Genomic DNA, 23,975 nt, shown 5'->3' on the forward strand with positions numbered 1-23,975 from the left:
AACCATCAGAAGACACATTTTATTGTAAAATACTAGAAATGTTATTTTGTTGAATTGAAGCAAGTTGGAACAGCATGATGGTCCTCCATACAGGTCCTGTTTCCTCACAAGAAACCAGTCAGACACATGACATCATCATGGCATGTGTCCAGTCTGTTAGGGAGGCTTTAGTGGGAGACCCTGATCAACATTCCGCTGAGCCATCACCAGCTCTAGGTGACTCACGCAGGCATGAGTTGTGACAATTCATTAAAAAAAGTGTCAATTACATTGTGATGTCCAAGGCAAGCAATGCCAAGCAAGCTATTTTAGCCTGTCCCAGATTAAAAAAAAAAAATGAAAAGTAATTATTTCACCAATGTTTTCATTGGCTGCTTGGTGAACATGGAAGACGAACTGTTATTTCAGCTGTATAGAATCTAAATGAATGATTGAGTGAATAAGTGTGGTGTGTGAGGAGACTGGATAACTATCCCAAACTTGAGAGGATCAATCCAGTGAGCCAGTTTGGGTATAGTGTGGTGAAACAAGCCTAAACACTAACTAAAGCATGCGCCCTACTGGTGAAAATAAGCACTTGCTGTTGGCAAAAAATGAACCCAAAATTCTTCCCTCTCAAAGTTGTCCAGCTCCATCATCGATAGCATAGTTCACATGTATTTTCTTGAATTAATTCTTGCCACCAAACAGATTTGTTCTTCTTTTTTGTTCGGTTTCCGATGGAATGCCGAATCACACCCCAGTTTCAACTTCTCTTCCTGGTAATGACAAGAATCACTGTCATTACAACGGTCACACCAGTAGCTGAGTGACAGGTCAGATTGAAGTCCATGGCTTAGTAAAGGGTTTGTCTGTGTGTATGTTTGTGAACGCATTGGTGACTGTCAAGTCAAAATGGTAAATAATGACCATAATAATCAGCACAGAAAAAAATGTATGAAATTGTATGAAATGTATGCATTCACTACTGTAAGTCGCTCTGGATAAGAGCGTCTGCTAAATGACTAAAATGTAAATGTAAAATAATAATCTGGTTGACTGGTGAGAAAGATGTAAGCCTGATCAGGAGGGCACATGCTTGGCTCTAATGTTCACATAGTGAAAACCGAGTGAATGCAGTACTATATGGCGTGTGTGTGTTGTATTGTGTGTCTGTGTCTAGATGTGTTACTGTGCTTACATGAATTTAGGGCTTCAAGCAAAGGTCATACAGGGGGATGTGCTAACTCAGAGAAACAGGCAGGTAGGTATACATTCTCTTGGCCATGAGACGAAAACAGAAGGCATTGAGGCTACACCGCAAGCAGTTACAAGACCAAAACAATGAACCCCCTCAAACATAGTTTTCATTAATAATAGGGTATGTAGAGGCTATAAGTATTTTATATTTGGTGGGCAGCAGCCTAAATCTAACATCAAAATCAAGAAGTAGTGATGAAGAAAAAGGCTCTACTGACAGCAGAATAATCAGGCATGCACACAGACACGCCATCAACATCACATGTTTTAGTGGAAATGAGCAGAAAGAAATGCATGGACGCACTATCCAACATACTGACAACAGTGGCAAATGTGTCTGTCGGTCTAAGCTCTTGAGAGGAGCTATGCTGAGCAGTGTGAGAGAGTGACAGTGTGTAGACTATATGCGGTGTGTGTTGTGACTGCAGTGCGAGAGTGTAGAGCAGTGAGGGGGGCTAAATGTGCACAAGTAGTGGCTGGGTCTCGCTTCCGGAAGGCTCACCCTCAGGGGGGGGCAGATGGTACACCACGCAGAGGGAGGAGTACAGACAGCCCACGAATGACATCACGCTGGAAAAGTACATCACTCCCTGGGCCCCGCCTACCAGTGAGGTCAGAGGTCCCATCGACACGGACACTATGATCTGAGCCAGGAAATACTGGCAGCTGAGCAGAGAGATGTCCACCCCCATTCCTCTCCTGGTGCCGTCCTCTGACGATCCACAGAACTACACACACAGACAGACCAACACACAGCACAGACAGAGAGACAGAGAGAGCACATGTATAAGGCCACATAATACCTTGCTATATCAAAATTCAACAGTTGGACAACACTGACCAACACCAGGATATAAAACACTATGTCACAGAAACAACAGTCTGAACAATATTATATTCAGTGTAATCCCATTTATATTCACTAACCTGCGGGCTCTGGTAGTATTCACACAGCAGAGAGTAAGGTAGCGTGCATAGAGTGGAGAATAGCACCCCGTAGGTGATACAGAGAGACAGCACCACATAAATGTTGGTGGAGAGCGTAGCAAGGCCTGTGCCAAGGCCAAACACCAGGTAGGCAAAGAAATAGAGAGAGCGGAGGGAGAAACGTTCCTCCAGCTTCTCCAACATGGCTATGAATAGAAACGAGAGGAAGAAAACAGAAGGAAAAAAACCTGTAAAACAACTAAATGTGATTAAGAATCAAAATGATGGATGTTGTGTGAGGTGTGTGTTCTGTTTCTGGGTTTTTGTGTTCTGAGTGTCTGGATGTGTGTGTGTTTTCTTTTTAGTTTCTGGATGTGTGTGTGCAGGACTCACCTGAGTAAAAGGCAGCACTGAATGCATAGATGCACATGCCCCAGCAGCCCATGCTGACCCCAGCATTGTAGCGTTGGTAGGCCTCAGAGTCATGGGGTGCTCTGGGGTCTCCCTCAAACACTACCTCCCCCATGAAGTCAGTGTAGAACAGCAGCATGCCCTCAAAGGACAGCCAACCTTTAGGATCAAGACAGGATGGCAGATAGTTAATATTTACATAGACAAACTCACACAGCTTCCACTGGATCACAGACAGGTGTTGTGATATCAAAGCCAAAATCACTGGTGGCTTTAACCTTGGTAGGCATACAGACAATGAAACACAAGCACAAGAGTGACATGACTCTCACCCAAAAAATGGTTTGTGCAGAGGCTGCGCAGTGATGGAGGCATCCTGTAGATGGCGATACACAGCATCCTCAATGACATCTGTGAATCTGCTGTCTCCACATTTTCACTCAGGTCACTCTCATAGCGCACCCCATTCAGCAGAATATTTGCCACCTTCATTACAGGAAGAACAGGATTCAAAAAACAAATTCTCTCAACACGATGATCTGTAAACAAACTAATCAGGGGGATTCAATTCCAGGCCGACCTGCTGACTGAAGGTCACTGTTCTTCTGCGGCCATTTTCCATCCCTCCACTCTGGGTCACCATGGACTCCTCCACCAGCGCAAGGCTCTGAGGGCGCTTCAAGATACTAGCGGATGAACCTCGATGGGACCCTCCCCCCATCTGAGCCTCCCCTGCCCCGGCCCGGGATCCTGCCCCAGCCAGGGTCACTGTCACTGCTACTGCTCCGGACTGTGAACCTGTTCCAGGCTGAGATCCCTGGAGAGGTGGGGTGTCCCCTGGAGGCAGGGGTCGGGCTGCAGTGTCTGGGTCAAGGGGCTGTGGCGATGGCTGTCCAGTGTAGCAGTCGATGAGCACACTGTCTATAAAGGAGGTTCCCAGGGATGAGGCAAACTCGTTAATGCCAGTGAGAGAGTTGTCCCGACTGATAAAGCTGCCATATTTAGGAGTGAGGGGGCTGAGGGGGGAGATGGGGCTGGTGAGGCTGGCACAGAGGCGTGTGTTGGCGTCAGAGTTCGAGGGGCGGGGTTCAGAGAACTGGTAGTTATTGAGCCCAGCCACTTCCTCTTCCAATCCCAGCCCTGCCCCCTGAGGGTCTGGGGGAGAGGGGGGTAGAGGGAGGCTGGGGCTCTTCAGAGAGCCCTTCTGAAGCTGCGTCTTTGGCAGGGGCCGCTCGGGGATGCTGTTGAGGGTCATGCATGTGGCAATGACCAAAGTGACACTGGTGAACATGTATATGACTCGAAGTTGACCTCCCATTGATCTCCCGAAATCAGTGTGGTCCCAGTTAATTCCACCCACGATGTACCCGAATCCACCACCCAGTCCTGCATAGAGAGAGTGGGACATAATCATCATAGAGCCGATCATCATATCAATGACACCAATTATACTATCACATCTTAGATATACTGTATATGCTATCGCTATCACATCTTACATATACTGTATATGCTATCACATCTTAGATATACTGTATATGCTATCGCATCTTAGATATACTGTATATGCTATCGCTATCACATCTTAGATATACTGTATATGCTATCACATCTTAGATATACTGTATATGCTATCGCTATCACATCTTAGATATACTGTATATGCTATCGCATCTTAGATATACTGTATATGCTATCGCTATCACATCTTAGATATACTGTATATGCTATCGCTATCACATCTTAGATATACTGTATATGCTATCACTATCACATCTTACATATACTGTATATGCTATCACATCTTAGATATACTGTATATGCTATCACATCTTAGATATACTGTATATGCTATCGCATCTTAGATATACTGTATATTCTATCGCTATCACATCTTAGATATACTGTATATGCTATCGCTATCACATCTTAGATATACTGTATATGCTATCACATCTTAGATATACTGTATATGCTATCGCATCTTAGATATACTGTATATGCTATCGCGATCACATCTTAGATATACTGTATATACTATCACATCTTAGATATACTGTATATGCTATCGCTATCACATCTTAGATATACTGTATATGCTATCGCATCTTAGATATACTGTATATGCTATCACATCTTAGATATACTGTATATGCTATCGCTATCACATCTTAGATATACTGTATATGTCTACATCGTCAGAAGTGGTTTATATGTACATTTTACTGTCTCACATACCAGTAGTGAGTGTTAGAGCCTATTGGTATGTATGACGTTCTCTAACCTGCCAGTAGTGTACAACATTTCCCTGACAGACCAGTTGTAAGTGTATAGCTCTCTAACCAGCCAGTAGTTTACAACATTTCCCTGACAGACCAGTTGTAAGTGTATAGCTCTCTAACCAGCCAGTAGTGTACAACATTTCCCTGACAGACCAGTTGTAAGTGTATAGCTCTCTAACCAGCCAGTAGTGAACAACATTTCCCTGACAGACCAGTTGTACGTGTATAGCTCTCTAACCAGCCAGTAGTGTACAACATTTCCCTGACAGACCAGTTGTAAGTGTATAGCTCTCTAACCAGCCAGTAGTGTACAACATTTCCCTGACAGACCAGTTGTATGTGTATAGCTCTCTAACCTGCCAGTAGTGTACAACATTTCCCTGACAGACCAGTTGTAAGTGTATAGCTCTCTAACCAGCCAGTAGTGTACAACATTTCCCTGACAGACCAGTTGTAAGTGTATAGCTCTCTAACCAGCCAGTAGTGTACAACATTTCCCTGACAGACCAGTTGTAAGTGTATAGCTCTCTAACCAGCCAGTAGTGTACAACATTTCCCTGACAGACCAGTTGTAAGTGTATAGCTCTCTAACCAGCCAGTAGTGTACAACATTTCCCTGACAGACCAGTTGTAAGTGTATAGCTCTCTAACCAGCCAGTAGTGTACAACATTTCCTTGACAGACCAGTTGTAAGTGTATAGCTCTCTAACCAGCCAGTAGTGTACAACATTTCCCTGACAGACCAGTTGTAAGTGTATAGCTCTCTAACCAGCCAGTAGTGTACAACATTTCCCTGACAGACCAGTTGTAAGTGTATAGCTCTCTAACCAGCCAGTAGTATGTATTCTCCCACTGGGCACAAATTGGTTGAATCAACACTGTTTCCATATTATTTTAACCCCAAAAAAGCTATGTGATGACATTGAATCAACATGGAAAACTGATTGGGTTTGAAAAACTTTTAACCTAAATCTAATGACACGGTGACATGTTTTGTTGATTTCATGTTAAATTAACATTAGTTGACAACTCAACCAAATGTAAATCAAAACTATACATTGAACTTACGTCTGTGGCCAGTGGGCTGTGTATTTCCCTGACTGACTAGCAGTTAGTGTATACAGTGCTCTCAAACCTGCCAGTAGTGCATGAATATTGAGGCCACGATCCTGGTCCTCTGGCAGGCACACGTCCATCATGTAGGCATGGCTGGGGTTATCTGCCGAGTCCGCACTGAAGTCCATCAGAACCACTCCACAAATAGTCAGTATGATGCCCCACTTGTGACTGGTTGCTGTGTCTGCCACCGCAGCTCCAATGTCCCGCCCATTCAGCACCAGTGTTAAACCAAGCAGAGCTCCTACAAAGGTAAAACAGACAACTCCATCACTTCAGGATTTCAATATTAGTTTAAAAACAGGAACCCAGTCGCACCAGAGGGGGAGAGCCATGCAAGAAGTGGATAGTGAATGCTCCTTACCTATAGCCAAGGCCAAAATAAACGGTCTCCGCCGGCCAAAGCGGGATGTACAGCGGTCACTCCAAGCTCCCAGGAGAGGCTGGACAAGGAATCCTTAAAACCATGAAAAAAGGAGAAGGATTTAGGGGCACTCAATGGGAAATGCAGATGGGAACATCCATATAGTCTAACTATACTATTCAAAGTATAGTTAGGTATTACATGTCTTCCAATCAAACAGGACTTTCTGTATCTACTTCATCTCTCCCTGCCACTTCATTACCCAATATAGGACTGGTGAACCACACCAGGCTGTAGAACTGGTCTGGCAGACCCATCTGTAGCAGGACAGGGGTGACATAGGCCGTCTCCATGGCATAGCTGAACTCGATGCCAAACAGGACGCAGCCATTGAAGAGCAGCTCTGGGAAGGTGCGGCGAGGGGGTAGCTCACTGAGGTCCAGCTGATCCAGGGGGCAGGGGGTGTTGGGCGGTGGGGGTGGGGATGGTCTGATCAGCTTCCAACACTTCGGGGGTCTCTGGAAGTTGTTGGCACGGTGACTCAAGACGCGCGTGGTAGACGATGGGAAGCTGGCCGTCTTGGGCATGGAGCTCCTCCAGAGGCCATCATTTGTGGTACCCAATAGTCTCTCTGAAGACCTCCCTCCTGAACTGGCCAAGAGAGGGTCACTGGGGGTGCCCATTCCTGGAGAGGACATCACTCTGCTGGGTGAGCCCAGTTTACTCTGCACACACTAGATGGCCATAAGCTAAAATGCAATCAAAGTTAGAAGACAAATACTTTTTTACGAGGAGGAAGAGGCATGTCAATAACATATGTGCAGTCATCATTACATCTATAAAGTACTGAATCATCATAATAGCCTTGGCAAGCTAATTTTAGAGGAAACTCAAGATCAAATCTGCTCATAAGGCCAGTACTGTAAAACAGGAGCTGAAGACACCAAGGTAACCGGCAGTATTAAAGGTCACTGCCAGCATCATGGATATGCTCCGAACAGGTGTTGTGCCGAAAATCTCCCCCTCCCCTTCGCGTGAACTCACACACACTCAATTCTTCAAGGCTGAATCATTTTGGTTGCTCATGTTGACCAGTAGTGTGTGTGTCACAGAAAGTATTTGACTCTGGTGACAACATTAAGGAAATTAGAAGGGGGGGAATCAGTGAAATGCAGGCTAAACTGACAACGGAGTGAAGAGCACAAATCTCAACTAGCAAGCAAGTCGCAGCAATGAAGAATTGAGTGTGTGCGCGTTCACGCGAATTCTGCAGGGGGAGATGTCCGGCGCAAGACCTGCACGACGCACTGCTGCACATATTTATACTGATGTCGCTATGTACAGCATTGTGGCATGCGGCATCGCGTCTCACAGAGGCTGTTTCCATCTTTCATGGATGTATTATTCCTTGTAAAAAATATATTCTGGTAGGACCTGTAAAAAAAAAATTATGACACGTTCGCCTCAAATAACACACGTTTTAAGATGCTAGGTTACACATTATATCGTTGTGAAACACGTCTTTAAACATGAAAAATATGTAAAACGTGACTGACTGGCTTGATAGGTCTGTTCTTTCCTTTCATTTTAGTCATTCAATTTCTTCCAAAATGTTTGTTCTCAAGGTGGTGATTATACAATTGAATTATCTCATGATCTTGCAGGACAAGGCGTGCATATTGAAACAACATGAAAGAAAATTACCTTATCAGTGTTTCTCTGTCATTTATTTCAGCATTCTCTGTTGGTGAACAAGTCAATCATATTTATGCTTATAATATTTACGTTGAATTAGATCATTCATATTTTTTTCCTGAGATGCATTCATCTCCCTGCTTTAACCTTGGTCCCTATTCCTCTCCGTTAGTCTGTCCCTCACACGTGACGTCACATAACCACTCCTGTTTCTGCGCTAGGTAGACATGCGTCATCAGCACCAACATGGCAGCTATCGCACCGCCATTATCATGAACCATATTTCAAATGATTGTCAACAGCACTGACCAAGAGTTAAAAATATTATATGGATGTGTCGACCATGGCTTATCTAATTTAACATAAAAAATTTACCTAGGTTACCAAGACCCAAACTTATTTACATAGTTGTTTGTGCTGTCCAAACAGGTTTACCTAAATATTTGCATAATAGGCAATGACTTTTCATAAAAAGCTTTCGGGTAGAAGTACAGTAGCCTAGTAGCTTTATTTTCATAAACCAACACGAGAAGCATGAAAGCAGATGCCATGCTGTTTGAGCTCCTTTGATCTCACCAACAGCTGTTCATCACTAATTACCACAGCCACAAAGTCTTAATTATATCTAAACCCCGCCTATTTCTAAAATGTATCTTCTTAAAATCGGATTTTAAACCTAACCTTAACCCTAACCTTAACCACACTGCTATCTTATGCCTAGCCCTAACCTTAAAGCGGCAATCAGCACTTGAAACAATAACAAAGCTTACTCCCTGCCCATTTCGGTATAAAGCTGAGGGATGGGGCAGGAGAAATGTAACCACTCTCAGATTAATCGACAGAGCTATATATGCAAGGACTGGCCATCCATGATATCAAAACTATAGTTTTAACCATATTTTGAGGCTATATACAGTTTGTCAGAGGAAGGCCCTAAAAATTGTCAAAGACTCCAGCCACCCTAGTCATAGATTGTTCTCTCTGCTACCACACAGGAAGCAGTACCGGAGCACCAAGTCTAGGTCCAAGAGGCTTCCCAACAGCTTCTACCCCCAAACCATAAGACTCCTGAACAGCTAATCAAATGGTTACCCAGACTATTTGCATTGCCCCCCCCCCCCCTTTACACTTTTGCTATTCTCTGTTTACTATCTATGCATAGTCACTTTAACTCTACCTACATGTACATACTACCTCAACTAACCGGTGCCCCTGCACATTGACTCTGTACCAGTATCCCCTGTATATAGCTTCGCTATTGTTATTTACTGCTGCTCTTTCATTATTTGTTACTTTTATTTCTTATTTTTTTACTCATCTATTTTTTTTTACTTAACACGTATTTTTCTTAACACTGTGTTGTTGGTTAAGGGCTTGTAAAGTAAACATTTAACTGTAAGGTCTACACCAGTTGTATGTGTCGCATGTGACATACATTTTATTTTATTTGTTTACATTTACTTTGTTTACAAATATTGGAGTAAAACAATCTTATATTTTGGGTTCTGGTGGGGTACAAACTTTGAACTAAGCTCATGAGGCATTTATAAGTTACATTCTTCAAGAATAAATGGGTTCATATAATTCATTTATAAGTTACATTCTTCATGAATCAATGGGTTCATATAATTCATTTATAAGTTATATTCTTCATGAATCAATGGGTTCATATAATTCATTTATAAGTTATATTCTTCAAGAATAAATGGGTTCATATAATTCATTTATAAGTTATATTCTTCAAGAATAAATGGGTTCATATAATTCATTTATAAGTTATATTCTTCAAGAATCAATGGGTTCATATAATTCATTTATAAGTTATATTCTTCAAGAATCAATGGGTTCATATAATTCATTTATAAGTAAAAGAAATGGATGTAGCAACTGCAATAGGCGTGGTCGTTGTACAATCTAATAGTTTACTGCTGTAAGGTTCTGCATTTATTTTCTTAGTCAACCTTGTATTCTGTTTCGTTGTGTCCTTGAACGTAGCCCTGTTTCTTTGTGTTCTTGAACGTAGCCCTGTCTTTCATTTTTGTTCATTGATTTCACCTGTCTTAGTTACTCACCTGGTCTCATCATCACCTTATTTAGTTCAGTTCATTCTGTTTGTGCCTTTGTGAGGTTTTGTTCGTTTTGACTCTACTAAGCCTTTTCCTAGCTCCTTTGTGAGAACCAGTTATAGCCTTCAGTCCTAGTTTTGATTCACCTGCCTGTTTGTCTACCTGTGTATGACTATTGCCTGCCTGTGACCACGATTCCTGCCTTCTGCGAAGGCTTAATAAACACCTGCTGTGCTCTGCATGTGAATCTACACCTTTTTGTCTGAGAAAATAGTTTTACTAATGTAGTCTCCAGTCAATTCAATACATTCAGTGTAAATGGCAAAGATTGAACTAAATCAAGTTGGAATGAACTTGAGTGCTTCTTGAGAGGTACAGTGAGGGGGGGAAAAAGTATTTGATCCCCTGCTGATTTTGTTTGTTTGCCCACTGACAAAGAAATGATCAGTCTATAATTTTAATGGTAGGTTTATTTGAACAATGAGAGACAGAATAACAACAAAAAAATCCAGAAAAACGCATGTCAAAAATGTTATAAATTGATTTGCATTTTAATGAGGAAAATAAGTATTTGACCCCCTCAATCAGAAAGATTTCTGGCTCCCAGGTGTCTTTTATACAAGTAACGAGCTGAGATTAGGAGCACACTCTTAAAGGGAGTGCTCCTAATCTCAGTTTGTTACCTGTATAAAAGACACCTGTCCACAGAAGCAATCAATCAATCAGATTCCAAACTCTCCACCATGGCCAAGACCAAAGAGCTCTCCAAGGATGTCAGGGACAAGATTGTAGACCTACACAAGGCTGGAATGGGCTACAAGACCATCGCCAAGCAGCTTGGTGAGAAGGTGACAACAGTTGGTGCGATTATTCGCAAATGGAAGAAACACAAAAGAACTGTCAATCTCCCTCAGCCTGGGGCTCCATGCAAGATCTCACCTCATGGAGTTGCAATGATCATGAGAACGGTGAGGAATCAGCCCAGAACTACACGGGAGGATCTTGTCAATGATCTCAAGGCATCTGGGACCATAGTCACCAAGAAAACAATTGGTAACACACTACGCCATGAAGGACTGAAATCCTGCAGCGTCCGCAAGGTCCCCTGCTCAAGAAAGCACATATACATGCCCATCTGAAGTTTGCCAATGAACATCTGAATGACTCAGAGGACAACTGGTGAAAGTGTTGTGGTCAGATGAGACCAAAATGGAGCTCTTTGGCATCAACTCAACTCGCCGTGTTTGGAGGAGGAGGAATGCTGCCTATGACCCCAAGAATACCATCCCCACCGTCAAACATGGAGGTGGAAACATTATGCTTTGGGGGTGTTTTTCTGCTAAGTGGACAGGACAACTTCACCGCATCAAAGGGACGATGGACGGGGCCATGTACCATCAAATCTTGGGTGAGAACCTCCTTCCCTCAGCCAGGGCATTGAAAATGGGTCGTGGATGGGTATTCCAGCATGACAATGACCCAAAACACACGGCCAAGGCAACAAAGGAGTGGCTCAAGAAGAAGCACATTAAGGTCCTGGAGTGGCCTAGCCAGTCTCCAGACCTTAATCCCATTGAAAATCTGTGGCGGGATCTGAAGGTTCGAGTTGCCAAACGTCAGCCTTGAAACCTTAATGACTTGGAGAAGATCTGCAAAGAGGAGTGGGACGAAATCCCTCCTGAGATGTGTGCAAACCTGGTGGCCAACTACAAGAAACGTCTGACCTCTGTGATTGCCAACAAGGGTTTTGCCACCAAGTACTAAGTCATGTTTTGCAGAGGGGTCAAATACTTATTTCCCTCATTAAAATGCAAATCAATTTATAACATTTTTTATGTGTCTTTCTGGATTTTTTTGGTTGTTATTCTGTCTCTCACTGTTCAAATAAACCTACCATTAAAATTATAGACTGATCATTTCTTTGTCAGTGGGCAAACGTACAAAATCAGCAGGGGATCAAATACTTTTTTCCCTCACTCTGTTAAAGCGTCAATGTGTGTGAGATGATGGTGGGTTTAGATTTCTAACTAGCTGACTTGGAATTTATATAATTTATAAATGCATAAGCTACTATATTAAGATCAGGGAGGACAATTTAAAAAAATAATTCATGAGCATGGCCTTATTTCTATTACAGCATATTGGATGACTGTCATTCATTTTACATTCACCCAGTTCAATGTTACATCAAAAGGTTTAGGCTACAACATGACACTAACATTTTCCCTGTGCCCATCATGAGGTTGCTACAACCTAGCCTATGAAAAGTTTACAACAGTAGGTTGAGAGACAAATTTGAGGTGACATTCAATACCGCCTTGCACACTCTTGCCTGCATCTAGCTGCTATAGGGTGTAATCATTAGTCCAACAGTTGCAAACAAGTTTCTATTGTCGTCCCTGTGGCTCAGTTGGTAGAGCATGGTGTGTGCAACGCCAGGGTTGTGGGTTCGTATTCCCACGTGGGGCCAGTACAATTTTTATTTTATTTTAAATGCTTGAAATGTATGCATTCACTACTGTAAGTCGCTCTGGATAAGAGTGTCTGCTAAATGACTAAAATGTAAAATGTATTGGACAAATTCAGGTATGTTTATCCCCGTTTTGTTCTGTTTGCTTCCGTTTAAGAAATGTTTAACAGAATCAGCGGAATGAATACACCCTTGATCACGCGTAAACAGTTCACTTTCATAGCAGCCACATTGTATTCCTTCTCACATGCGCTCTCCTCTCACCTCTTTCTTTCGCTTGTGGACTTCAATGAACAACACATCCGCTGTATGTGACCAGGTGAGAGAACCTTTCCAAGCCAAACTGCTACACACAGCCTACATCATTGTCACCATATTTTCCAAGGTAACGTCATAGTCATCATAGCTAATATAATTAACTCGTTAGTAAACCCGTTACAATCATGCAGTAACGTTAGTGTACAGTCAGTAAGCAGTTACACCGGCGGGCCCCAGTGGCAATAAATTAGTAAAACTAGAAGCTTACCTTGACTTGGAAGAGTTTCAGTGTTGTATAGTCATAGCCAGCTAGATAACATAGCATCCCTCTGTTTGAGCAGGGTGTTTCATTAGGCTGAACTAGCTAGCTGCAGTTGTCTGAAAACACAACAGCTAGCTGATCTGCACATGCTCTGAGGGCGCGGCTAGGGATGCCATTTAGGCCAGTAGCCTTGAAAGGGCTAATTAAATAACTCCTCCATGGAGACAGTAAGCACATAGACCTCATTGCCCTCAGGGTATCACCTCAGCAGCTCAGTGTTTATGCTTGAAGTGTGAGAAAAAGGTGTTTAGCTCGTCCAGTAGGGCGGCGTTGGTGTCCACCACTCGACTAGCTTTCGTTTTGTAATCCGTGATCGTTAGAAGCCCATACCACATTCACTTTGTGTCCGACTTGCTGAATTGCTACCACACTTTGTCCCTATACTTGTACCTCGCCATCTTGCTCGATCTGCATAGGCAGTATTTGTACTGTTTAACCATACAATTGTCCCCGGTCACATTGCCATGTTTATAAGCAGCATCTCTCTGCCATCAAGTTGACGAGTGCACTGTTCATTGCTGGCTTCCCTTAAAGTAAATGGATGTTTTGCTAAAATTATATGACTCCTGTATAAATCAAGTAATTTAAAACACTTCACCAGAGAGCATGACTTAGCCACAGAGGATCATTAGCTTCTTAATGTTTTTTTTTGAGTTAATACATTTAATAATGAGCACTCAACACGCTGCGCTTTGGTCCCCTCTATACGACGCCCGGTACAGAACTGCCCACCACAACTGGATCAAGCAGCGTGCTCGGGAGGAGATGGATACCTGGTCTCTGAGGGAGAGGCTAGAGAGGGTTAACTGGACCTGGGGCCAAGTAATAGACAGATATAGAAGCCTGCCAGGGAGGCACGAGAGGCTACAGAAACCCAAAAGTTTTTTTTTGGGGGGGGGCACATGGAGCAGTCGGCGGAGCCGAGGAGTAAACCAGAGCCAATCCGGGAGAATAAAGAAAATTTGGAGAAGGGAGAAATGGGAGAGTTATTGAGTTGGTGGAGGACGCACATGTTTTTTCCAAAGGCACGTGTCGTCAGTTTGGTGCCACCTGAGTCAGCTCCCCGTACTCATCCTGAGAAGTGTGTGGAAGTTCCGGAACAAGGGATACCGGTTATACACACCAGGTCTACAGTAAGTCTCAACAGCCCTGTACGTCCTGTGCCTGCTCCTCGCACTCCCCCTCCAGTACGCTTTCACAGCCTAGTACGTCCTGTGCCTCCTCTCCGCACTCGCCTTGAGGTGCGTGTCATCAGCCCGGTGCCACCTGTACCGGTCCCATGCATCAGGCCTCCGGTGCGCCTCCACAGCCCAGTACGTCCTGTGCCTGCTCCTCGCACTCTCCCTCCAGTGCGCTTCCACAGCCCAGTACGTCCTGTGCCTCCTCCCCTCACTCGACCTGAGGTGCGTGTTACCAGTCTGGTGCTACCTATGCCAGTCCCACGCATCAGACCTCCAGCGACGCTCTCCAGTCCAAAGCCTCCAGCGACGCTCTCCAGTACGGAGCCTCCAGCGACGCTCTCCAGTCCGGAGCCTCCAGCGACGCTCTCCAGTCCGGAGCCTCCAGCGACGCTCTCCAGTCCGGAGCCTCCTGCGACGGCCTGCAGAAGGATCAGCGGGTGGAGCGGGGGTTACGCCCCGAACCGGACCCGCTGCCTCTGCTGGAGGTTATGTGGACTGCATTTGAGTGGCCATAGACAATTGTCACCCTCCCTTTTTGTTTTGTTGTTTCTTTTGTTGGTTTTGTTAGTTGCATTCGGAGTCTGCACCTTTTGGGGGGGGTGGGGGTACTGTCACGTCCTGACCCTTGTAAGATGTCATTTTCTATAGTAGAGTAAGGGGTGTTTTTGGGTGGTTTTCTATGTTTTCTATTTCTAGGTTTAATTCTAGGTTTCTATTTCTGTTTTTTGGGGGGTTGATCTCCAATTAGAGGCAGCTGGTCCTCGTTGCCTCTAATTGGAGATCATATTTAAGTAGTTTTTTTTTTTTCACCTGTGTTTGTGGGCAGTTGCATTCTGTTTTAGTCTCTGTGCCTGACAGAACTGTAAGCTGATCGTTTGTTTGTTATTTTGCTTCAGTGTTTTTGAGTTAATAAATGTAATCATGAGCACTCAACAAGCTGCGCTTTGGTCCCCTCTATACGACACCCGTTACAGTAAGTTGCAGCTGTCAGTGAAAAGCATCTAAAATATGTGTGAAGATAATGTCTTGAGTATAATTTAAAATGTTGAGAGAAGAAAGTGAGGGGTGTGTTGTGAAGATATGGCGTATCTCTCTCCAGTTGAAGTCGAAAGTTTGCATACACCTTAGCCAAATGCATTTAAACTCAGTTTTTCACAATTCCTGACATTTAATCCTAGTAAAAAATCCCTGTCTTAGGTCAGTTAGGATCACCAATTTATTTTAAGAATGAAGTGTCAGAATAATAGTTTATTTCTTTCATCACATTCCCAGTGGGTCAGAAGTTTACATACTCAATTAGTATTTGGTAGCATTGTCTTTAAATTGTTTAACTTGGGTCAAACGTTTCGGGAAGCCTTCCACAAGCTTCCTACAATAAGTTGGGTGAATTTTGGCCCATTCCTCCTGACAGAGCTGGTGTAACTGAGTCAGGTTTGTAGGCCTCTTTGCTCGCACACACTTTTTCAGTTCTGCCCACAAATTTTCTATGGGATTGAGGTCAGAGCTTTGTGATGGCCACTCCAATGACTTGACTTTGTTGTCCTTAAGCCATTTTACCACAACTTTGGAAGTATGCTTTGGGTCATTGTCCATTTGTGACCATGCTTTAACTTCCTGACTGATGTCTTGATGTTGCTTAAATATATCCACAATTTTCCTCCCTCATGATGCCATCTATTTTGAAGTGCACCAGTCCCTCCTGCAGCAAAGCACCCCCACAACATGATGGTGTTCTGCGGCTTGCAAGCATCCCCCTTTTTCCTCCAAATATAACGATGGTCATTATGGCTAAACAGTTCTATTTTTGTTTCATCAGACCAGATGACATTTCTACAAAAAGTACAATATTTGTCCCCATGTGCAGTTGCAAACCGTAGTCTGGCTTTTTTATGGAGGTTTTGGAGTAGTGGCTTCTTCCTTGCTGAGCGGCTCAGACTCGTTTTACTGTGGATATAGATACTTTTGTACCTGTTTCCTCTAGCATCTTCACAAGGTCCTTTACTGTTGTTCTGGGATTGATTTGCACTTTTCGCATCCAAAGTACGTTCATCTCTAGGAGACAGAACGCGTCTCCTTCCTGAGCGGTATGACGGCTGCGTGGTCCCATGGTGTTATACTTGTGTACCATTGTTTGTAAAGATGAACGTGGTACCTTCAGGCATTTGGAAATTGCTCCCAAGGATGAACCAGACTTGTGGAGGTCTACAATGTTTTTTCTGAGGTCTTGGCTGATTTCTTTTGATTTTCCCATGATGTCAAGCAAAGAGGCACTGAGTTTGGCCTTGAAGTACATCCACAGGTACACCTCCAATTGACTCAAATGATGTCAATTAGCCTGTCAGAAGCTTCTAAAGCCATGACATTTTCTGGAATTTTCCAAGCTGTTTAAAGGCACAGTCAACTTAGTGTATGTACATTTCTGACACACTGGAATTGTGATACAGTGAAATAATCTGTAAACAATTGTTGGAAATATTACTTGTGTCATGCACAAAGTAGATGTCCTAACCGACTTGCCAAAACTATAGTTTGTTAACAAGAATAATGACTCCAACCTAAGTAAACTTCCGACTTCAACTATATGCACTCAGCACTCCAGAATGTGCTCAGCTGTCTCCCGCCAACTCTTGCGAATTTATTGTGTGATTTGTTTGAACTTTGTTTATTTGTATCAATTCCTATGTATCCCCAGTAGGCCTAGTAAATGTACCATTAATCCCTGTTTCTGTTAATGCATGTGGTAATTTCAGTAATTTACCGTTCTCATTCTCGGAGTGGAAACGTTGTTTGCAAAGTTCACAAACTGCTACACTTGTAAGAAACTAGTTTTAGTTTATTTCATAACCATACATTTTTACAATTTTTTAATTGTCTTTTGTTTGGAGTGCTCCATGTGAGCAATGACATGTGTCTGGTTTCTCTGTCCTAATAACATTGAAGGAGCACACTTGCTTCTTGGCCTCTCAAGCAACTACAAATGTATTGACACACAACTGACTTGAAATGAAAGGCAATGGGGCGGTACATATTTTATTTGAGCAAATATAGCATATAAAATATATATTCATAATTACTTTGCAAATAGTTTTTTTATTTTATGTAGATTCAATAGAAGTGTTGTCACCCTTACAAAAGGAAGCTATATATGTAGTGTTACACCCAGTGAGAGTGTGGCACAAGGAGCCATAGTTTATTTAATTAAAAGATAACTTTTTACATGTTTTTCTCCCCAATTGGTAGTTACAGTCTTGTCCCATCGCTGCAACTGCCGTACGGACTCTGGAGAGGCGAAGAGCCGTGCGTCCTCCAAAAAAACGACCCTGCCAAGCCGCACTGCTTCTTGACACACTACCCAATTAACCCAGAAGCAAGCTGCACCAATGGGTCAGAGGAAACACAGTACAAATGGCTACCGTGTCAGCGAGCATGTGCCCGGCCTGCCACAGGAGTCCCTAGAGCCAATGGGACAAGAACATGCCGGCCAAACCCTCCCCTAACCCGGACGAAGCTGGGCCAATTGTACGCCGCCTCATGGGTCTCCCGGTCACGGCCGGTTGCGACACAGCCCGGGATCGAACCCGGATCTGTAGTGCCTTAGACCGCTGCGCCACTCGGGAGGCCCACAAGGAGCCATAGTTACATAGTCATGCCCATTTCTTTATTAAGCAATAAACTTTCCTCCTGGTGGTTCCACAGCTGACCTTAAATGCCCTGCCTTGAGCTCCATGGTATGTGGATCCTTTCATAATCCTCCTGCTGTCTTCTGGAGCAGATATTTACATTGATGAGAAAAAGCAATGCTACAAGGACATGGGCTTCAAAAGGTAAGCTGGGCCGTCTGTGTATACTACTTACTTATCTATGTGTACTTGGAGTGCCAAGAAGAAAAAAATGTATCTTGTTTAGATCTAACACTTGTAATCTAATCTTACATTTGTAAAAAAGTACACAGCTCTGAATGTGGTTCCTGTAACACTAAGGAAAGAAGATACACGAGAGGAGACGACAAAGGTAATGTCTGTCATTGCACTTTGTTCAATAACATTGGTCGACGGGGGTTATGTTCAGTTGATACTGCATGTACAGTGCACTCTCAAAATATTTAGACCTCTTAACTTTTTCCACATTTTGTTACTTTACAGTCTTATTCAAAAATGTATTAGTTTTTTTCCCTCATCAATCTACACACAATACCCCATAATGACAAAGCAAAATTTAAAAAAGACGTTTTTGCAAATGTATAACAAAAACAAATCCTCTCAAGCTCTGTCAGGTTGGAGAGGGAGCGTCGCTGCACAGCTATTTTCAGGTCTCTCCAGAGATGTTCGATCGGGTTCAAGTCTGGGCTCTGACTGGGCCACTCAAGGACATTCAGAGACTTGTCCCGAAGCCACTCCTGCATTGTCTTGGCTGTCGTTGTCCTGTTGGAAAGTGAACCCTCGCCCCAGTCTGTGGTCCTGAGTGCTCTGGAGCAGGTTTTCATCAAGGATCTCTCTGTACATTTCTCCGTTCATATTTCCCTCGATCCTGACTAGTCTCCCAGTCACTGCCGCTGAAAAACGTCCCCACATCCCTGCCACCACCATGCCAGGTTTCCTCCACACTTGACGCTTGGCATTCAGGCCAAAGAGTTCAATCTTGGTTTCATCAGACCAGAGAATCTGAGAGTCCTTTTGTCGGCCGGTGATTGTTAATCTAATAACTTTTGGTCTCACGGTAATTGACCTTTAATTTGTGATGTGGTGAGGTTGGACCCAGGTGCAGAGAAGAGACCAGACGAGGAATCAGTGGTTAAGGATAAACATAAATACTTTACTGCTAAACAGTAGCTGCAGGATCACAGTACACTGTAAAAAACAACACACTAAGTCTCAAACTCACTCAGGAAACAAACACACACGGTAAACAATTCAAGTTTCTGCAAAGGAAACCAGAACACACACCTCTTTTTACAGGGAAATCATAATGAGTTATAGGACACACCTGAGCATCATCACACATTTAGCGTCTCCTGGCTTCCACACACAGCCTACAAGCTATTTTAAAAAGTCTAATAAATCCATGTAATAATATTAAAATGACAGCCTACTTGAACAGAGCAATACTAGGGCTGTGGCAGTCATGAAATTTCGTCAGCCGGTGATTGTCAAGTAAATATATTACCTCAAATTATTTGTAAAAAGAATTACCTCAAGGTAATTGACCGTTAATTAACATAAACACATTTAGCATCTCCTGGCTTCCACACACACAGCCTACAAGCCACCGATGCTGACCTTTGGAACATCTACATTTTAAAAAGTTTAATAAATCCATGTAATATAGCCTACACCATCACAATAAATCCCTTTTTTATTTTAGACAGGTCTAAAGAAGCATGATATGAAGACAATGTAGTCTATTTCAGAAGAAAATAATAAGCATAGTCTGAGTTGTCCTTATGTTAGGTCCTGGTGTGGCTATGCCAAATGGCTGTGGGCTACACTAGTTCATTTAGCAGAGAAGATTTGCTTATAATTCTGTGGCATTATTTCATAGTATGAAGAATACAATTGGACAAAAATAAAATAGAAAGGATATTTTCTCCAAACGATTTGAGGGAGTGCGCACATGCGGCTATTCTGTGTTGAGCGGTTAACAAAGAAATAGGTACTCCTATATGCTTAATTTAGAGTTATTAATGTAACCTTAATTGTTCTACAAACATTGGGCTATATGTTTTGATTTTTAATACATTGTACATATATTTGCGCAGGCTGTACACACTCCAATAGTCTCTCAGTCACAATTTTCTCACAGGCTACAAGTGAAGACAGACACATCCGGGACAGAACTGTGCTCGTCCTTAGCCAATTCTGAGCCTATGTCAATCTACTATCCCCGAAGTACAAAAGTCAAACTATTCTATTCTGTGCAATAAATAAATATTCAAACATAGTCTGGGACAGTTGTGGGATGCGATAGATCCCAAATTAATACAGCCACTAACATCCAAAAAGTTTTTTTATGCTATGTGGCTGACACAACAGATCAGAAAGTTTAGCTTAAAATATTGATAAACAATTAGGCTATTTCTTCACATTCTAAGCGCAACAATGTGCACATGGTAGTAGCCTAAAAGCTCAAATGTTCCATTAGCAGGAAAACACTATTATCAAAAGTGACCACAAATGCGATTATGCATGTAATGCTTTTATTATAAAGGTGCATTTTTATGGTGAAAATGATCTTCCCCAAACTTGAAACTCGTGCGCTGCTTATGCATGCCAGTTAGGCTTTACAACCCCTTGTAAAGCGGATTAATGTGCTTAATTTTAAGAAGTTAGTTGGCCACTTTAGTTGTGATACAAACCTTATTAAACCATATAGGCCTATGGACTTGTCACGTCCTGACCAGCAGAGGGTGTAATTGTGTTAGTCTTGGTCAGGATGTGGCAGGTGGTTTGTGTTTGTTAAATGTTGTGTTGGTGATTGGGACTTCCAATTGAAGGCAGGTGTGTTGAGTTGCCTTTGATTGGAAGTCCTATATAGGTGTGTGTGTTTTTCTTTGGGGTTGTGGGTGGTTGTCCTTGCACTGCATTGTATGTGCCTGCAAGACTGTTGCTGTTGTAAGTACTGTTTATTGTTGTTTTCAAGTGGATGCTTTACGTGTTTTATTTAATAAACATGAGTGTCCACAATCCCGCTGCGCCTTGGTCCTCTTCTCTCCATGACAACTTCTGTGACAGGACTAGGCTACATGTGTGCGACTATGATTAGAAAAAGTAGCAAAAAAAGGCATTGTTTCTTATGCTGGGCATAATTCACAAGTGATAAGTAATAGGCTAATATTGTCACCCATCAGACTATTCTTGATTTAATCTTGTTTTTACATATACTAAATAATATATGTGTGACATTTGTTTTGATTTAGAATGGACCATTATCATGCACCTGTCTCGAAACAGAAGTAGCAGGAAAAAATACATGTCATCTATGCACTTAAATAGCAAATGGAGGAAGCTTTTCCTCATGGTTTATTTTCATGCCAGACAGATAGGCTATTCATACTCCTGTTGTAAATATAAGCAATGTGCTTAATATAAGGAAAGTTGAGAAATAAATATAGTAGGCCTAGTCTATAGAAAGCTGATGGGATCCTCGTCTTTTTATTAATATAGTCACCGCAACAGCCCTACCTTTAAGTGCCTTTTGGCAAACTCCAAGCGAGCTGTCATGTGCCTTTTACTGAGGGGGGGCTTCCGTCTGGCCACTCTACCATAAAGGCCTGATTTGTGGAGTGCTGCAGAGATGGTTGTCCTTCTGGAAGGTTCTCCCATCTCCACAGAGGAACTCTGGAGCTCTGTCAGAGTGACCATCGGGTTCTTGGTCACTTCCCTGACCAAGGCCCTTCTCCCCCAATTGCTCAGTTTGGCCAGGCGGCCAGTTCTAGGAAGAGTCTTGGTGGTTCCAAACTTCTTCCATTTAAGAATGATGGAGGCCACTGTGTTCTTGGGGACCTTCTATTCTGCAGAAATGTTTTGGTACACTTCCCCAGATCTGTGCCTCGCCACAATCCTGTCTCGGAGCTCTACAGATAATCTACGGACAATTCCTTCGACCTCATGCCTTAGTTTTTGTTCTGACATGCACTGTCGACTGTGGGACCTTATATAAACAGGTGTATGCCAATCCAAATCATGTCCAATCAATGTAATTTATTCTGAAGGATGATCAATGGAATTATACACGTAAGGCTGCATGATGAGACTCTAATGATGATTTGAAAAAAGTTGCTTGAAAGGCATGAGCTCTGCTTTGTTTTCTGTGCAGGCTGTACACAGGATGCACCTGAGGTCAGTTGTTTGTTTGGTGGGAAAAGGGGGTACCAAGACAAGTCGCCCATGGGCATACATTACACTTAGACACAGTATTCCTAAGTACCCTAGTTAGAACTGGGCGGACCACCCTCTGTATTTTTGGTTAGTTAGCTAGCTGTTGTGGAAATAGGCTAGTCTAGTTTAGGGGTGTTTTTGGATTATTGTTTCTTTTCTTGGGTCCAGCTCAGCCCCTTTTCTCACATCCCTTTACCGTGTGTTTAAAATAAACCTTTTGAGTTTGACGGTAGATTTCAGTTGTCTGTGGTTTGTTGGTTCTCACTGTTACTTGTCACGATTATAATTTGCATGATTTATGTTACGGGTCTCGTATCCATCCCCCCCTAGACCGCTGGGCCAAAGGGATTCGTAACATAAGTGGGGGCTCATCCGGGATCTGTCATTACTGACGCCCATGCCGCTCATGCAGATTGTTATTGTGTGGATAGTTGAGCGTCATCGCATTAGTGTTTGCTATTTGTTGGCTCTTGTGTTTGGTAGTAGTTCAAGATGGCTACTTTTGAGTTGAAATCCTTTTTGGATAACCCTTTGTGGGAGGTGTTTAATAAATGTCGTAAAATTGATTTAATGACCTTGGCAGACCATTATTCATTGTCTATTTCGCACAATTTAGTTAAGGCGGAGGTTAAGAAACTAGTGTTAAATGTATTGTTGAAAGAGCAGGTGCTTGTGTTACCGTTGCCTGAACCTACTACCCCTGTAGGGGATGTTGCTGCTCCTGTAAGCCCGTCGGTGTCTGAGACCGAAGGCGAGGCTAAAGCTCCAGCCACATTGCCCCGTTTTGATCCCCTCTCCCCACTGTCAACTGGTGATGCCAGGAGGGATGTCCGTTCTATACAGTTTCAACTGGAGGCAGAAGAGAGCCCAAATTAGGCGAGAAAATCTCCAGTTGGAAATGTGTAAAATTGAGGCAGAAAGAGAACAGCGGCAGTTGGAAATGTGTAAAATTGAGGCAGAAAGAGACCAGCGTCTGTTGGATTTCAAAATGCGCCAGATGGAACTGGAGGCAGAGACAGCGAGGCTAGCCTTCGTTCCTACTGTGCCTGTTAGTGAGTCGTCCTCACCAGCTTCCAACACATTTGACATTAGTAGGCAGATTGCCTTAGTGCCTTTGTTTAGAGAGTCAGAGGTTGACTCATATTTTTGTGTGTTTGAACGTATAGCCGTAGCATTGAAATGGCCTGAAGACGTATGGTGCTTATTACTTCAGTGTAAATTAACGGGTAAAGCCCAAGAGGTTTTGTCAGCGCTACCTCTGGAAGATAGTTTGAACTATGAAGTGGTCAAAGCTACCGTTCTTCGTGCTTATGAGCTTGTGCCTGAGGCATACCGACAGAGATTTAGGTCTCATAGAAAGTCTCCTAGTAAGACTTATGTGGAGTTTGCTAGAGACAAGGGAAATCTGTTTGATAAATGGCATGCTGCTAGTAAGGTAACTGATTTCAACTCTCTCCGGGAGTTAATTTTGTTGGAAGAGTTTAAAAATTGTTTACCCGAACGCATTGTAGTATACCTAAATGAACAGAAAGTATCCTCCCTGTCAGAAGCGTCTGTGTTGGCAGACGAGTTTGTTGACGCACAAGAGTGTGTTTTCGGCTCATACTGAGAGTAGAGCTACTGAGTTGCCTACTTTTAGTCCTAGTCGGCCAGCAGTATATCAAGCACGGCAGAAAAATGAGCGTCCCTGTTTCTATTGTCATAAAGTGGGACATATGATTAATGATTGCTTCCTACTAAAACGCAAACAAGGGATGCCTATTCGTGCCA

At 43.0% G+C, this 23,975-nt stretch overlaps 1 protein-coding gene across 2 annotated transcripts; it reads right to left on the reverse strand.

The window, feature by feature from the left end:
• Positions 1 to 323: 323 nt before the first annotated feature.
• LOC106565711 (proton-associated sugar transporter A) lies at positions 324 to 8,207 on the reverse strand. Of its 2 annotated transcripts, XM_045691855.2 has the most exons (10): positions 8,044 to 8,207; positions 6,602 to 7,088; positions 6,340 to 6,432; positions 5,995 to 6,219; positions 3,158 to 3,963; positions 2,910 to 3,063; positions 2,560 to 2,736; positions 2,167 to 2,372; positions 1,742 to 1,967; positions 324 to 758 (listed from the first exon to the last, which is right to left on the reverse strand). In XM_045691855.2, exons 2-10 carry the CDS (start codon positions 7,035 to 7,037, stop codon positions 733 to 735), a joined length of 2,349 nt encoding a protein of 782 aa, XP_045547811.2. In that variant the 5' UTR covers positions 7,038 to 7,088; positions 8,044 to 8,207; the 3' UTR covers positions 324 to 732. The 2 variants fall into 2 exon arrangements, with proteins under 2 accessions (XP_045547811.2, XP_013988592.2); XM_014133117.3 differs by lacking the exon at positions 324 to 758 and having other exon boundaries at positions 1,516 to 1,967.
• Between the last annotated feature and the right edge of the window lie 15,768 nt (positions 8,208 to 23,975).

The sequence above is a fragment of the Salmo salar genome, chromosome 12, assembly GCF_965601325.2.
Source record: "Salmo salar chromosome 12, fSalSal1, whole genome shotgun sequence".
Classification (NCBI taxonomy): Eukaryota; Metazoa; Chordata; class Actinopteri; order Salmoniformes; family Salmonidae; genus Salmo; species Salmo salar.